Source organism: Anthonomus grandis, chromosome 5 (genome assembly GCF_022605725.1).
Source record: "Anthonomus grandis grandis chromosome 5, icAntGran1.3, whole genome shotgun sequence".
Taxonomy (NCBI): domain Eukaryota; kingdom Metazoa; phylum Arthropoda; class Insecta; order Coleoptera; family Curculionidae; genus Anthonomus; species Anthonomus grandis.
Window position 1 is genome coordinate 37,686,635 of NC_065550.1, and position 17,808 is coordinate 37,704,442.

At 32.8% G+C, this 17,808-nt stretch overlaps 1 protein-coding gene and 2 long non-coding RNA genes across 4 annotated transcripts in view; 2 read left to right on the top strand and 1 right to left on the bottom strand.

Annotated features, from left to right (window-relative positions):
* Positions 1-930: 930 nt before the first annotated feature.
* LOC126736129 (uncharacterized) lies at positions 931-3,844 on the top strand. Its single transcript, XR_007660613.1, has 3 exons — positions 931-1,068; positions 1,137-3,673; positions 3,739-3,844. It is a non-coding gene; the product is annotated as an uncharacterized LOC126736129 (long non-coding RNA).
* On the bottom strand, positions 2,211-4,833 carry LOC126736127 (uncharacterized). The gene is made up of 3 exons (XR_007660611.1): positions 4,590-4,833; positions 2,374-2,537; positions 2,211-2,314 (listed from the first exon to the last, which is right to left on the bottom strand). It is a non-coding gene; the product is annotated as an uncharacterized LOC126736127 (long non-coding RNA).
* Positions 4,834-4,968: 135 nt separating this feature from the next.
* The window catches only part of LOC126735980 (terminal nucleotidyltransferase 4B-like), a 29,359-nt gene continuing 16,519 nt past the window's right edge, over positions 4,969-17,808 (top strand). The window contains exons 1-3 of one of the 2 annotated variants that reach the window (XM_050440112.1): positions 4,969-5,524; positions 12,575-12,908; positions 12,965-13,159. In XM_050440112.1, the coding sequence (XP_050296069.1) occupies positions 5,163-5,524; positions 12,575-12,908; positions 12,965-13,159 (891 nt within the window). In that variant the 5' untranslated portion in view covers positions 4,969-5,162. Of the gene's footprint in view, positions 5,525-12,307; positions 12,513-12,574; positions 12,909-12,964; positions 13,160-17,808 lie in introns of those variants that run through there. The other variant, XM_050440113.1, reaches the window with a different exon arrangement.

Here is a 17,808-nt window from a genome sequence, read left to right on the forward strand (position 1 = left end):
TATAATAAGGCTTTTCCGCTTTTAAGAAATGTTTCTTGCTAATTTAATAAATATAGGTTATACCTACCAACCATACTTTTTCTAAAAATCTTTAGATAATAGATAAAATCCAACATTATTTATAAATTTTTCGTAACAGATAATTATTTAACTTCCATATCCATATTTATGCTACTTCTGCATGAATAATGAGGCACTGTGCTCTCACCAAAAAAGAAATAGAGTATAAGTCAGTTTTACGCTTATTTGAATTTTTTTCAAAAAATAACAGATGTTGGTTTATTTGGATCTGATCTTCACTAATAAAAGTAATCTTGTGGTAACAGAAGCAATCGACTACCTTTTTGATAAATCTCAAAACCACAAAGCGTACAACTTTCAATTAGGTTTGTGTGGTGAATTCAAGCCAAATGTAGAGTATGTAGAATTTTAATATGATTTTAAGCTTGCAGATTATCATGGCATTAATAATTACTTGAGTTATGTGATGCAACCAGGCCAAGAACCTCAGCTGACCCCATACATAATTATTATTATTATAAATATTTCTGAATTAACAAAATAAGCATTTTAATATTATTAGGCTCCATAAATTGCATTATATAAAATCATCATTAATCATCTATTAATTTTCGACGAATAAAATTGTAGTCAATCGATGATCAAATTTGTGTAGTATTTATTTTGAATTAAATTTATTCGCTTTTTTAAAAAGTAAATGTTGAACTTAAATATCTAGTTACACAGAAAAAGAATTTCATCAGTACTCGTGATCAATCTGATCATGTCACTTTTTCTAATCTCAGGGCGAGGTGCAAAACTTTAACGAATATTTGCTACCGTAATTATATTTCAAATTTAGACCGATTACTGTGTACTGACCCTAAAAGCTTTTGGTATCACCTCAACAGTAGGAAGGCAGTAAATAAAATTCCGAATTCAGTGTATTATGGTGATAATGAATTTTCTGGTTGCGAACAGATAGCGGAGGGTTTTGCCCCAGTTTTTTTCACCTGTCTACAATACTAATATAAATAAAAATAACAATTATTATATGGGGGTCAACAGGTAGGTCAAAATATGACAATTCCTAATCCCCAACTGTCTGTTGTATCCCTCTATTCTTCCTTTTTCAGAAATCCCTTGGCTCAGCACTCTTTCCGTCATTATGAAAGCTTAGTTTTGTGGTACCAATATTTAAATCAGATGATAATGACCAAATAGGCAACTATAGGGGCGTTTGCATCCAGTCGGCCATTCCAAAACTGTTGGACAGTCTTACCTACGACCAAATTTTTTGTTGCTCAATCAGCAGCATGGGTTTAGTTCGGGCAGATCACTAACTTGTTGATCTATCAGCAGGATCTGTTGGATGCCTTGGAGAGGGGATGTCCGATGGATGTGATTTATACAGACTTCTCCAAGGCTTTTGATAGAGTCGATCACAGAATCTTGCAGGAGAAACTTAGAGTGTTTGGTTTCTCCAATCATATCATGTGTCCCAAGGCATGTATGATTTGGGGTGGTTAAAAATACCTTATCTATATAAGTTTTTGTACTGCACCTTAGTATATCGCCTTTATAAGTCCAAAGCTCCGATATATTTATTTGAGAAATTTATACCTAGAAATCATGTACATGCTCGAAATATTAGGCATAACACTTTGACTATGCCACATCACTCAATGGCTCTCTTTGAACGATCATTCACTTACAACGCAGTCAAATTTGTGAATGTCTTTAGGCCTGATTTTAGCAATGGCCTGTATGTTTTTTAAAAACATTTCAAGAACCTGTTTTTACAGGAATCATTTAGGTAAATCAAAAGATTTCCTTATTTCTGTTAAATGAATATTGTTTTTTTTTTTTCTATTGATTTATGTTTGTTTATTTTTTTTTTCTGTAATTTAAGAAGGTTAAGAGTTTAAGAGTAGCTTTCAGCTAATCTTCACCTTCAAAGGCAAAACTATGTAAAACTATGTATTTGCTAAATAAAGGCGCTTTATTATTATTATTATTATATAGTTGCCTGGTTCACAAGCTTCTTGTCAGGCCGGACTCAGCAGGTTAGATTGGGTAGTGTTAGATCCAGCAATATCAATGTATGTTCTGGTGTACCTCAGGGTGGACACTGCTCACCATTGCTCTTTAACATGTTCATTAATGATATGGCTACATGTTTTGAAAATAGTGCCTTTTTATTGTTTGCAGATGACCTGAAATTTTATAGAGTAATCCAGACTCCCAAAGACCAAATTTTGTTACAGAATGACCTGAATAGGCTAAATGATTGGTGTGTCAACAATATCTTATTCTTAAACATAAAGAGATATTAGTTTTCACAAAAGATGTAAGAAAGTTGTAACATCATACAATATAGAGGGAAGCCCTGTTCAGTATTCTGATACAATTAAGGATCTTGGCATTTATTTTGACGATCATTTAAATTTTAATATACACATGAATAATATAGTGGTTAGATCCTCCAGGCTTCTGGGCTTTGTTCTGCGTAACTGTAGAGAGCTATCAGTCGAGACCTGTAAGAGAGTATAAATGTCTTTGGTGGTTTCTTTATTGGAGTATAGCTCAATGATATGGTCCCACTATTACATGAACAGCTGTGTGGCCCTTGAAAGGATTTAGAATAAGTTTTTGAGATATTGTCTATTTAAATTAAATTTGGAAATACCGAACGATCATGTTTATGATGATGCACGGGAAGTGCTGGCTATGACAACATTGAGAGAAAGACGTATTCGTGGTGATTTAACCTTCTTAATGGTCAGATTGTATGCCCCGACCTTCTCAACAGAATTAGCTTCAGTGTCCTCTCAAGACTCTTGAGACGAAACCGACTATTTGCTTTGCCTTTTCACAGTACCAACTATGCCACTCACTCCCCTATCAAAAGAACCTTAAAATATTATCGACCATGAGGATATTGAAGTTGTGGGCATTGGCTTGTCTGTTTTAGGAATCAAATTAGAGAGATTGTGTAAACTCTTCTGTTGATTTTATGTTGGTTTGCCTGTAAAAACATATTTGAATTTTAGCTATTTTAAGTTATGGTTAGGTGTAACTCTTGAACTTTGTAATATTGTTTTTTTTGTAATGGGGTTGATCCCGTCTATTGAATAAATAAATATATAGCCTTATACCCATAAGTATATCTGAGGTGTTTAGGAGATACATGATAACTCCAAAAATACGTTTTTTAGTCTAATATTCCTTTTATATAATCATAATCATAATCATAATTTTTATTGATGCCAGTAATATAAATTTTACACAAATTTTACATATGAAATATGAAAGGACTATTCTGGAAAGTTGAGTTTTTTTATTTAAAATAATTTTCAAAATGTAATTTTTTTATGTCTTAAAGATAAGCCATGATGTTTGTAGACAATCCTTCGACAACAGAAAACGAAACAAATCAGTCCATTACAGAAATCAATAATTCAATAAGTTTAAATAAATAATTCTTCTCAACCCTAGCCGTCTAATCAGTAAGTGGTTCAAACACAATCCAGATAGAGTTGTCACCCAATTTCAAATTGGTTATTTATTTAACGAAGCCTATTGCAAAGCCACAGCAGTGCAAAATGCTATCAATGGATTTGCAAAAAATTGGAATGGTTCCATTCAACCCGGACAGTTTCCAGGACTATATGTACGAAGTTTCGACTTAATGAAAACTCTGAACCAGCACTAAAAATATTAATTCTGATTCCACAGCTATTCAAAGTCAATCTGAGTCTGACACATACAGCCCAGCAGAGGACAAAGTATGCTTGCAGTCACTCCATTTAACCTAAACCCCTCTCCAGTAAGTCTATTCAGTAAGTAAAATTCACTTAACGATATACCGTTGACTCCTACTACCATAAATCAATTAGACCATTATGCAAGGTCCAATTTTTTTAAGAGGTGATAAAGAAACCAGGGTCGGATTGAAAATAATTCTTAATGAAACTTATAAGAAATAGTTGTGTTTTGTATATCCATGATGTACCGGAGATGTGGTAGAAAGTGAAAAAGTGGACTTTTGACCCACTGTTATATAAACTGATATGAGTCCCTGGGATCTTTGATGATCACCTTAAAATTCCATTCAGCACCTAAGATCCTCGGTTTTGTTTTGCTAATTATAAAGACCTATGGAAACAGGTTTTTTTTCAGAAATTTTGTAATGGGGTTGATCCCGCATATTAATTAATTAATAATTAACTATTTATAATGATCCAGGGTGTTCTTGAAGTGGGGTGTGGTAGTGAAAAGCGTGCCTTTTGAACCACTTTGACTTATCAAGAGCCATTTAATTTACCAAGCACGGGTAGGACTTGAGCATTCTAAAAAACTCGAAAACAGTTCCTGCTTACCTAAAAAGCCTCTTGTGGCTTGTCGTCAAAAACAAAACATTTAAAATTCGACATTTTTAACAGTCGTAAATAACAAAAATATTGCTGTCTTGAAATATGATCACTATTTGGTTATAGGTATAAGTAAAATCTGTATTGTTGTGTATAAGTAAGTAACTCGTTAGTTATAGGTACTTATACACTTATAGAAAAATAGAGACTCCTCACCTGAATATATAAATGATTAAATATATAACAGTCAGTTATAAGGAATTGCTGCAGCAAATTGCACTGAGTTTACTTTTTTAGGTTATGGTATCAAAATGAATGCGCCTTTTAGTATGAAATTCGTTCAATATTAGTACATTCGATGCATTTTAACAAAGTTTTGCAAACAGGTATAAAATATGCATACAATTAAATAAATAAATAAAATTTACTTCTGAAATACCTATAAGTAATTCAAGCCCGCCCTTTTAAAATAAGACGGTGGCGCCCTCTCCCCCACCCATTGGCTCGGACCAATCAAAACGGCCGATTGCGACTATTTCCAGTTACGTCTCGAGCGTTCTCGACCCGAACTGTCACCCGTCAAACCAAACGTCAATCGGTGCCATTTCTCCGATCGGTGCGTTTGTCAAATAGTTTTCTATAATATAAATTAGGAAAAAAGTCGTGTGATACAACTAAAAGGTGTGACTATTTCGTCCCCGTTCGATTCGAATTTAAATACCGGACGAAGTGGCCGATGGCGTTTCGTAGTTGAGACGGTCGTGGCGCGCCCCGCGACCCCTCGTTTACATGGATTCGTACTTTTCGTGGTTGATGCCAGAACAAGAAGGTCCAGCGAAAGTATTGTGGATGCGAGTCTGGCATACCCAATTGCAGCAAGAGATCGAGGGAATGAACCTGCGGGACAGCGATAACGATAACGAGACGATGACGAACGGCTTCAATAATAATAATAATCATCATCATCATCAGGGACAGATCGTGAACGGGAAACAATCGGACAAATCGGGCAATTTTAATCGGGTGCGTCGCACCAAAAGTGATACGAATAATCGGGCCACGCAACGGCCCCTGCACCGTAAGTTCGTGACCGATTACGTGGGTTGTCCCTGGAGACAGGACAAGTTCCAGTATTTAAAGGGGATCTTGGGGTAAGTTTTTGACGGGGAAAACGTGCTTTTCTAACCAATATGTTCGGGATTTTTTTGGCTCCGTTTTCCGCCGCGTCTGACATAAGATGGCTTTCACGCGACGTTGCCGCCTCGCTCATAAATTCGGGAGGTTTTGTGATTTGGCACTTTCATTTCTGTTTTGCGTGTTTTAGTTTTTTTCTTTTTGTGATAAGAATGTTGTTTTAATAATTTATTTAAATCAAAAGTCACCCTGATTAACATGCAGGAGTCGGTTCAAATAATAGATAGAAACTTGACTTGCAACAAGGCGATTTAAACTTTATCTGTATGACTGTTTTAATAAGTTTGTGCCTATAAAACGCTTTTTTCGTTTTCAACATTATCCCCAGTGTTCTCAACTCATTTATAAATTGTATAAGCAGAGTGGTTCTCCTTCTTAAGTAAAATGTAGGTTGGACGTTAGAAATCTGACCGAAGAATGTTACAATAGCAATCAAATCATTTATTCATGTTGACTACCGAAAAGGTTTACATAAGTCAAAAGAATCAGTCAGTTACTATCTTTAAAATATACTAAGCAGTTTGCACTTCTAATTATGTAAAAAGTTGCTTAACATAATAAAAATATAAGACACTAAACATTACCATTCAACAAACAGAATAAATTAGTCGCCACTGAAAGAAATATTTTCTGTTAGAAACTGTATGTGATCATATTCAGAGATTTCTTATAAGAGCACTTGGCGAATCCTGCTCTTGAACACACTGCCAGTCAAAGTCTCCAGGGTATTTGGATGTTTGTTGTAATAATTTACGCCCCAGCATCTTGGGCCACTTTGACACCTCTCATGTTGGCAGGCATTTTTAGGATATTTATTAAGATTTTGTTTTATATAGAAACATGTTAGAATATTTAGCTCTATGAATTTTTGCCTACAATCATCTCTATAATCTAGACCACCAACAAGAGTAGAAAATTCTATTAACAATGACAGTAAATATTTTTGGAATTTTGTTAGTTCTTTAATGGTAATACTATAGTCTTCCAAGTGAAATGTCCCTAAAGCTGGCTCTGCAATTGTTTGCTTCACACTTCTCATCTCTTTACAACACTAATATGTTAAACACAGCAATGGGATTTGGTAATCTTTTAAATAATCATGGTTGTGAATGATATAATTTAGACACTGGTTTATTGATAATCCTTTCTTTCTAGACTGGACATCAACAAAGTAACTGGATCTGATCTTATTCCCAATAGAGTGCTAAAAGAATGTTGCTATTCACTCTATCTACCTCTTTATATTTTTAATCAATCTTTATTACTTGATGAATTTCTCAATAATTTAGAAATTATTAAATGTTTGTCCATTTCTTCAATTTGGTAACAAGAATGATGTTTCAAATCACTCCACCAACATCTTATCATCTATCCCTAAACTTTTCGAGCACTTTGTGGAAAATTGTCTATCTAAAGTTTTTCAAGAGATAAATGTTGATGAGCAGCATGGGCCTTATTAAGGGCTGTTCAGTTGAAACAAATCTTTTTTTTTTGTTTATCAACTGTATTTTTAAATCTTTTGCAAATAGCCGTTAAATTTATGCCATTTACACAAACTTCAGTAAGGCATTTGATAAAGTCAATGCACAGTACTCAGAATTGGACCAAACAACCCAAAGGAGCAATACAAGGTAAGTGACAGGATCTTAACAGGTGTTTCTGAGCAAGATGACCTAAGGGTAATGGTTGCAGGTGATTTAAAATGGGAAAGTCACATTATGAAAATTGGAAAAAAGGTCAATTCATTTATTTTTCTTATAAAACAAGCATTTAGACACCACTCAATTGACCAAAGACCAAAACTTGAGTAGTTACCATACCGAGAGAGGCTGCAGAGGTTAAAACTGTCAACATTAAAGGAATTTATAGAGATATATAAAATCATGAGTGAATACTATAATAATTGTAAGCAAAATTGAAAGCATTTTGCAGAGAAATCAAAACTTGCATCTTCATGGACACTCTAAAATTGGACAAAAGAGGGCTGCTTAGTTTCAGACAAACATTTTTTTCTCTAACCAAGAGATTTATCCATGGAACTCTTTATCAGAAGAAACTCTGACTGTCACAAGTGTCAATGCTTTTAAGAATCTTCTGGACAAAGAATTAAATTAAAACATAGTGCAGAAATGATGATCCACTATAGTTCTTACTGAACGGCAACAATGTTTGAATTTGCATTAATTTGAATTGTTGCTCGGTTAAACTGATGCTTCAACAATTATCAACATTAATCAGTTTAACCGAGGGCTAGTGGATATTTACTGATTTACCATCTTGAATGAAAATCTTGCAAAACTTGGCATTTGTGACCCAACACCTAAACTTTTACACCTTAACAGATGTAGTGAAGAAAATCCAATTAAATAATTTTGAAAGGCTTGGGAACTTTTGAAAATTGAGCTATGGACATGAGCTATTTCCTTACAAATCATTTCTTTCTGAGACAATTATTTTCTGCAAAAAAAAAAATGTTTTCCAATAATCCTATCCTTACCCCACCCACCCACCCCACACAGCTTACCAGTAAAAAACTGTTTTCAGAAATTTTTGTTTTCCAAAATAATATGCATAAATAACAGTTGGTTTTGTTGTTAAGATCCAATCTACTAAAACAATTTATTTATTTAAATTTGATATAATTATATATATTAATAGATATTTAGTACAAAAACAGTGCTATTAAATTGGATATTATGGACTAGGTATGTAAAAATCCCTTGTTAATTTTTTTAAATGCCGAATTTTTCTTAATTTCTACAGTTTAATATATATACCTAGATCATATATAGTTAATAAACATGTCAAAACTAAAAAATATTTAACAATAATAATGTAGATGATGTGTTGCTTGAATCCTCTTGTAGAAAAGCAGCGCATCATTGAAAGGCCCAATACTTCTAAAAAGTTTGACGTCATCTGTAAATATCAGAACACCAAAATTTTTTTAATTTGTCATCAAATCAATTTAGAAGCAAGAAAACAAAATAGGGCCATAATGGAAGCCTTGTGGTACCCCTCGAACAAACATGGATATCCACTGAAGAAGAGGATCCATACTTCATAATTTAAGTTCAATGTCTCATTGGCTTCTGTCAGTATTTTCTTAGTATTCAGGGTACTTTCACCAGTGTCTGGACCTACTTTTATGCCTATTGAGGTTTTCTATTGCATTTTTATGAGTTCGTGCATATCTTGCACACTATGCACTCGTAATTGCCATTTTCCTTAGTACAAATAAATAAAAATAAAATAATCTTTATTGTATGCAACAAATAAATTACATCTATTCTATATACATACAAAGGTGGAAAGTACCGCTAGGCGATTTATAGAGATATAGTTTTAATAACCACCGCAATAAATACTAAAAAGACATAGTACAATTTTTTTTTAAATAAAAATTTGAACAAAAATGATTCAGAGAACCAACCATACCAGAACCAAAGTTACACCTGTATTAGCAGTAGGCCATTGAAAATACAGGCAGAAGTATATATGAAAGAACTTTTCAGAAATTCAGTCTTATGCTGGGGGATTGCCAGTGTGCTTTTATAGTGAATATTTACATTATCTGTATCTCCCCTTGGAATAAGGAATTCTGACAGATATTCTGGTTCATGAAAATTAAGTAATTTATGTACAGTGCAGCTTTTACCCAAAAAAAAGACTATAGACCTGCTTCACATGCTCACTCACATGAACCCTCCGAGGCAAATTTCTAGTGAATCTTACACAGGAATTTTATATTTATTTTGTTCAGTTAAAAGAGGACCATATACAATATTTAAGTATCCAGCAACACTAAGCACTAAACTCTCTTTACTAAACAGGTAAAATATCCTTAATATCAAATTTTATTTACATGCACACTAAATGACTTTCGATTATCCATATACAAAGGCCCAGGTTTTTACTTGATCTACCCATTCCAATTCAACACCCTTAATATTTAATTTACTTGGTGCCCCATTATTCAAGGTACTATCATTTCTTGAGAACAGGATTGCCTGTGTTGCCAGAATTTATAAAAAGTGAGTTATTGTCAGCCCAATCAGAGATCCACTGTAAGTCAGCATTAATTAAATCTAAGGTTTCAGACAAGCAACTAATCAATGATTGAAGATGAAATCATCTGCATACTTGTGATACCTGCAGTAAATTACCTTATGAATTAAGTCAGCCATAAATATTATAAAGAGAATTGGTCCTAACATTATGACCCTTGCAGAACTCCCGAGTTACATTTCTCCATCTAGATATTCAGATCAAATCAAATAAAATTGTTTATTTCCATCAACATCATAACAATGTATAGGTAAAACTATGATGCTAATAAAATAGTATAAAATTACAAAAATATGAAAGGAAACAAATTTAACTAAATTTAGTCAATAAATCTACCGTTAAAGAACTCTGTCAATGAGTAAAAAGGACAGTCAGCTAAAATGGTCCTAAGAGCATTCTTAAAATTTGAAAAAATCTTAGATGGAAGATAATTAAAAATTTTGAGAAATGTAACTTCTGGACCATTCTGTACCTGCGACAACCAGGTAAAAGTTTTTAAACCACCCATTTGCCTCAATATTGTAGTGCCCTAGTTTTGCCATTGAGAGTATCAAAGACTTTTGTTATATCTATTAAAACAGAGGGACAACATTGTCCATTATCCAGAGATAGAGCAACATCTGTTGTTATTTCTAGAAGAGCTGTCGAACAGGTATAATTTGTTCTAAAGCCAGACTGAAATTTTAGGATAATGCTTCTACTTAAATGATCTCTTTTACAATTTTCTCAATTAGTTTAGATAAAGTTGGCAAAATACTAATTGGTCTTAGTTCATTAATATTGGTTGGATTGTTCACTTTAGGTACTGGAGTAACAAGGGCTTTTTTCCAGATGTAGAAGATAAAGAATTATTCATAATGATCACTAGAGGGTTTAGTCAAATAGAAATACAATAAGCTTTTAACATTTTTATAGAGATCTCATTTACCTCGATAGCATTACTTACAATATACCTTTCATTGTTTTATAAACGTCATTGTCAGAGACAAGTTTAAAATGAAATGGCTCCACATTGTTTGAGAAATTAAGAAATGTATTCAAATTATCTTGATCAATCTGTAATAAAATTGAGGCATATTATCCAGAAAATGATTCATGAAATATACCTTGACTCTATACAGTCAATAAATATACCAATAGTTTTAATTTAAAAACTGTAGTTTTGAACCCGGATAATGAAAAATTGTTGGGCTAAAAGTTGGAAGTTGCGGAGCCAAAAAAAAAACTAAATTTCTACTTATTTGTGCTAATAAATGACACAACTACTGCAATTTTCATAGCGATACTCCTTACTTTCGAAAAATAAACTAAGGTTATGTGAAAAAAGTAGATATAGATGAAATATTATTTAAATATTTTCTTAAAAAGCATTTTTTTCTCAGGCATTATTTTCTGCAAAAAAATCGTTTTTCATTTATCCTACCCTTACACCCCCCACCGACCCCACATAGCTTACCAGTAAGAAATTGTGTTGAAAAATTATTTTTTTTCAAAATAATATCTAATCTTATAACATTTTTTTAAATTTAAATTTCATATAATTATATATGTATATGTACATTAATAAATATTTAGTACAAAAATGCTGTTGGATATTATGGACGAAAAACGGTGGTTTTTCAAAAGAATTTCATCAAATATTTGAGGTGTAGTAATCGAGTTGAATAACTAGATATGTGAATTCCTTGTCAATTTTTTTAAATGTCGAATTTTTCTTAGTTTGAATGAATGAGTCTTTATTTGCAAAAAATACAACTACAAGAATACAAAGTAATAAATTGATTACAAAATATTATGACCTAATCGATAACATCTGTATATATTTTTCAAAACAGTAAGAAGTATCTAATAAATCAATCACCAAAGATTTTACTTAGTAAAATAGGAATAAAATATTGTAACTATTTATAAATTATGTATTTTTTAATATTTGTTCTTGTATTAAACGCCAATATACTAACACATAACTAAATAGTACAAAATAGGAATGAATAGAATTAGTAGTGGCTCCACTAGGCTAAGTATTAGCTTGTATGCCATGTACTCCAGTCGAACTCCAAGAATTCCTGTATGTTATATGGAATTATGCGAAACAACATTTTTTTTATTGTGAATTTAATTAGAGTTACATCATCCGTAAACATCAACAAAACACCAAAATTTTCGGTGAACTGAAGAACAGGATCCATACTTCATAATGTCTCATTGACTTGTATCACTAATTTCTTAGTATTCAGGATAATTTCATCGTTGTCTGGACCTACTTTTATGCCTTTTATTGAGTTTCTCTATTGCACTTTTAGGACTTGGTGCATATCTTTGTTTAAAGCATAACACTATGCACTCATCATAATTGCCACATAAATTACCATTTTCCTTAGTACAAATATCGTCAATAATTCTCTCTAAAAAATTATGATTTTTAGTTGGACAATGGAATAAATATCTGTGTATACTTTATCCTCTTATTTATTTCTACGTTTACTTAAATGCCTATGGGTAAATTTTCACCGCGTGATCTGGCAACCGGGCCCGCGTTCCCACTTGATTGATATGTTGCCAATTTTTTTCACATGTCGAAATACCTGCAAAACAGAAAACAGTTTTTATGTCCGAAAGAATGTCGGCTCTTATAAGGAATTTTCTAATGCCGTGCAGTCGGTCACTGTACTTAAATCTTAATAAATGCATCATATTATGATATTTTATTTTAATATAAATGTATATAGAGTTTTATCCGTAATATTTTATTGTACATTTTGTAAATAAGTTTTATTATTTAGTAAGTATGGGTTGCGGTCCGAATTGTTTTAATTGTACCGGGACCGGACAGTTCGTGCTTTGTGAGGAACTAATTTTATTTAAAAGATATTTGAGGTGCATTCCTATGAATTGTTGTATACGGCCTCTGAACTCCATATATATAATATGTTTTCTAGGTTACATCAGGAAATAGAGCATTTTTACGAGTACATGAGCCCCACGGAGGCCGAGCACCAAGTCCGCGCCGAGGTGGTGTCCAACATCGAGCAAATAATCAAGTCGAAATGGCCGGACGCCATAGTGGAGGTGTTCGGGTCGTACCGGACCGGTTTGTACTTGCCCACCAGCGACATCGATCTGGTAGTGATAGGGAAATGGAAAAACTTGCCCCTGCGCACTTTGGAGCAGGAGTTTCTGGAGAAAGGGGTGGCCCAGGAGGACAGCATAAAGGTTCTCGACAAAGCGTCTGTGCCCATAGTTAAGCTAGTAGACAAAAAGACTGAAATTAAGGTAAATTGTAGTTGTGACTGCCTCTGCAGTAGGTTTACAAGGTGATTGTATTGCAGGTTGACATATCCTTTAACATGTCGAACGGTGTGAAAAGTGCCGAGCTGATAAAAAAATATGTGGAGCAGTTTCCGGTGTTGCCCAAGCTGGTTTACGTTTTAAAGCAGTTTTTGCTGGAGCGAGACTTGAACGAGGTGTTCACCGGAGGCATCAGCAGCTACAGTTTGATACTCATGTGTATCAGTTTTTTGCAGGTAAATATTTTCCTATCGCACAATATTAGCTTGATATTAAAATCATTATTTAAACTTAAAACTAAACTGAAAATTGAGCAATAACATTCTTTTAGTAATATCTAACTAAATTGCAATCAGTTCCTTCAATTCCAAGAGAAACAGTTAAAATAGCACAAATCATATTTTAAAACATGATATTGAAGGATTTTTAGCATTGTTCCAGGCATTTGAATTTTTTTTAAATTCCTACTACTACAAATTTTTATCCAGGAAATGTTTTTTTTATGTTGTCTTAACTTTTTCTTTTAAATTTTAAGTGATTTTTTATCTGCTAGAATTTTCGAGTAATTTTTTATTTTATTCCAGGTATTTACAATGAAAATCTTAATGGTTTCCATCGAATCCATTTTAGACTCATTTTTAAATGATTAGGCTTATTATCAATTTTATTCCAGGCATTGAGAATAATTTCCCTAAAGCCTTCCAGGGACTAATTTTCATGGGTTTCCAGAATTTTTGTCTTTTTTTCCCATTTTATTTCACTCACTTCAAATATTTTCCTGGCATTATTATGGTCCTTAGGATGCAAACAGATAAAATCCACAAATAATATCCTGATATTTCAATATAAAGAAAGAAAGAAAGAAAATGTGCTATATTACGTAAGACAACAAAATCTTGTGTACAAGCATCCTAAAAACTAAAAAATTCCAAATTCACTTTAAATTTCAAACAAACATAACTTCTAAAACACTTTACCATAAAATTTACACACATTACCAAAATTAATCATAACAAAACAGATTGAGAAAAAAAAGCATCTTTTTGATAAATTTCATTAAAAAATAAGTAAAGCTGTCAATAAAACAGAATTTAGAAGAAGTAAATTACATTATTTAACAGGAAACAAAACTAAAACACTAAAATGATGTCAGAGCATAGGTTAAAAGGTATCATTAAAAAAATCGTCAAGGCTATAATATGCCCTGGATAATAAAAGTGATTTTAATTCCTTTTTGAATCTCTTAACTTCTAAAATTTGTCTGATACATAGAGGAACATGGTTGTAAATTTTTTTGCTGAGGTATATAAGTGAGTTCTTCGTGAGGGAGGATGTAGGGATTAGTAAGGGAAAATCGTTAACCTGGCGAGTCATATGACCAGTGTTAGAGGGAGGTTTAGGACATTTATGAATAAGAGTAGCTGTTTCTAAGATAAAAAGAGAAAAAAGAGTTAGGATTTTTTGAGATATAAAGAGAGGTTTACAAGAATCTCTTAACCCAGCGGAACATAGGTATCTAACTGCCTTTTTTTGAATCACAAAAATTATGTTTAATAATCCCTTGTTGCTTAAACCCCAAAAAGGCAAGCCATAACGAAGGTGGGACTCAATAAGAGAAAAGTACACTGAACGTGCAACTACCCCTCCCAGCTCATGCCCCGCCATTCTTACTGCAAGGCATCCAGAGGATAATTTTGATGCAAGATTTAGGATATGATCTTCGAAGCGAAGGCGACCATCAATAGTAATACCAAGGAACTTACAGCTTTCTTTGTTTTGCAAGGGGGAGTTTTCACTAAACATAAGGCCCTGAACGTCACACTTAAATCCCATAATAAAGGTTTTGCCCACATTAAATACAAGCCTGTTTGCAGCACACCACTCCGATAAAATCTTAAGATCCTTAAAAACCTGGGCTCTAACATTATCAGAATCTCTATGATTCCATAAAATGGTGGTATCATCAGCAAACTGAACCACTTTGCCCTGCAGTTTTAATGAACCCAAATCATTTACATAGAGCAAAAATAATAGTGGTCCTAACACTGAACCCTGAGGTACTCCAGTTTTAAGGGATCTGGAATCGGATAAACATCCAGATACTGTAACTCTTTGGGTACGATTAGACAGATAGGATTCCAGCCATTGCAATGCCACACCTCTAAAGCCATAATTATTGAGCTTAGACAGCAGTATTCCATGATCTACACAATCAAATGCCTTGGATAAATCGCAAAACACTGCCGCCGCGGACTCTCTAGAATTTAAGAACACATAGACACTCTCCAAAAAGCCGAAAACAGCGTCATGAGTCCCTTTTCCCGTTTGAAATCCAAACTGATTTGCAGATAAAATGCAATTATGTTGCAAAAAAGATAAAATTCTGATTTTTGCAAGTTTTTCAACTATCTTGGAGAGGGTAGATAATATAGAAATTGGACGAAAATTACAAGGCTCACTCACATCTCCACCCTTATAAAGAGGGATAACCACTGCCTCTTTCAAACATGCTGGAAAGATGCCATTATGAAAGGAATTGTTTATGGCAGAAGTTAAGGCATTTAATGCTGAGTCAGGCAAAAGGAGTAGTAATTTTGATGATATTTCATTAGCTCCAGCTGATTTATGGTTTTTTAAGCTTTTAATTGCATCTCTAACATCAGTAAGGCTAACAGGATAAAAGAAAAAAGAATTTTGAACTGACACTTGTTGAATATAATGCAAAGGATCAATATTAGTATTCACATCCTTGAGCAATAAATGAGGAATATTACAGTAATAATCATTTAAACTATTTGGTCTTACTTCTGGTTCTGAAACTTTCTTGTGAGAATGCCTGAAGTCATTTATAATTGACCAACATTCTCTCTGCCTATTTGAGGACATATTCAAGCGGTCACTATAATATTTAACCTTAGCTGCTTTTATCGTCTTTCTATATAGACTACGATATTTCTGATGATAAAGAATAATGTTTGCATTAGTTGTAAACAGCTTAGCCAAAAAACGGAGGTTTTTAGCAGAAGTTCTGAGGCCTGCTGTGACCCATGGTTTTCTATTTTTCATTTTAAGCCTCTTTTTAGGAAAACACTGATTGATCTTGTCACATAGCACATGAAATAACAAAGTAAACGGGTCAGGAGCCATTTCAACTGCATTCCAATTAACCAAAGCTGCAGTAGAAGAAAAAGCATTAAAATTTGCTCTGCTGAAAATTCTTCCAATATAAAATAAAATAAATTAACTAGTAAGCAATATAATATCTAACTAAATATTTAATCAAATTAAATTTTACACTGCACAGTTACAGTATATAATCCAAATTAACAGCTTTTACCAAAGGAGAATTCTGTTTTGTATCAATTTTTTCTACAGTATGAAAATCAAAAGAGATCGTGATGCCTGTGCAGTGCAGGTAAATTAAATCTAATTTCAAAAGAAACATTTGGAGAATTTGACAAGCTTATACTTCAAAATAATGCTAAAATGTATTCTGGACTTTCTCAAGTCTGTTAATGTTGTTTTTGTATCTAGAAGGGTTCCATATCACTGCCGCAAATTTACCAAATTATTAGAACCCGCATTTTTATACGAAATGATGACGAAACTCTTGAGGATGCTGTTAAGATCAATTGCCTGGAATGTTTAAAATATTCGTTCAATTGTAGGCAGTTGAAATCGGTTTTTATTAAGAGAGTACCTGAATCCATCTAAATTTTACTTTAACTCTATTTCAGGTAATTAAATCATTTACATCAATTTATGAAAGGTTCTGTTTTTAGAATTCTATGAACAATGCAATGATTACCTTTGACCATGACTCGAAAAAACAAACATGTCATCAAAATGCAATCATATGGTTCATTGTATTGATAGTTTGACGGTACTTTTTTCTTCTGACAAACTTTCATTTGTGCAGGTTTTAATCCCTCCATTTACATATTAATAAGTAATAAATGTTCCTACAAATTTGCAGCAAAATCATTTTGATATATCAGTTATTTGGATTTTTTAACATCTATATCTAAATTGTTTTTTTGCCACTTGACATTTAAGTAAACAGAATCAAATTAAAATATTTACTTCAGATCGTTAAAACCAATTTTTTTATTAAATCCGAGTCGTCACAATCACTTTTCAAATCATTCCAAGTAGTTCCAAATGTAAATATTTCTTGACTTAAACTGATCGACTTGGTACTCATTTTCAGCTAATTTTTAACCCAGGAATTCAATGGCAAACCCATAATGTTGTAAACTAATTTTAATCCCAAGTTGTTTCATTTCAGTCACATTTTGACTCATTTCAAGTTGTTTAAATCAGAAATTTTAAAAAGCAGTAAATTTCTTTTTAATCCCGTGCAGTAGAGTTTTTGTTTAGGTTCTTTTTCATCAACAGCCTTCTTTAGGCAAATTATTAGGTTAAATCCTTCAATTAAGTACCTATTGTCAGTAACCTTTTATCCAGGAATGTAATCGCAAACCCAAAAGTTAAAGCAGTTTATCAAAATTGTATTTTTTTTTCTTAATTTTAAGACCTTTTAAGGTTGGATTTATAAGTAAAACCGTGGTTGTGAGTTAAGCTTATAATTAATTTAGTTTATCGAGGGTGTCAAATTTCTTTCGAACTCCATTTCGGTTACTTTTTACCAAATCATTCGGTTTTGAACCCAAATATTTGATCACAATAGACCAGTTTTCCAAAATTGCAATTTTTTTTGTTAATATTGACACCAACAGACCCTGAGTTTAGATTTGTGGATAAATGGTTGCGAGTTCAGTTTCTTATCAATTTATTTCACTGAGGGCATAAAACTTAAAACATTGAAAGAAAGCAAACTGCCTTCAACTGCCTGAAATGGAACCAAAATTTCACTTCCATCACC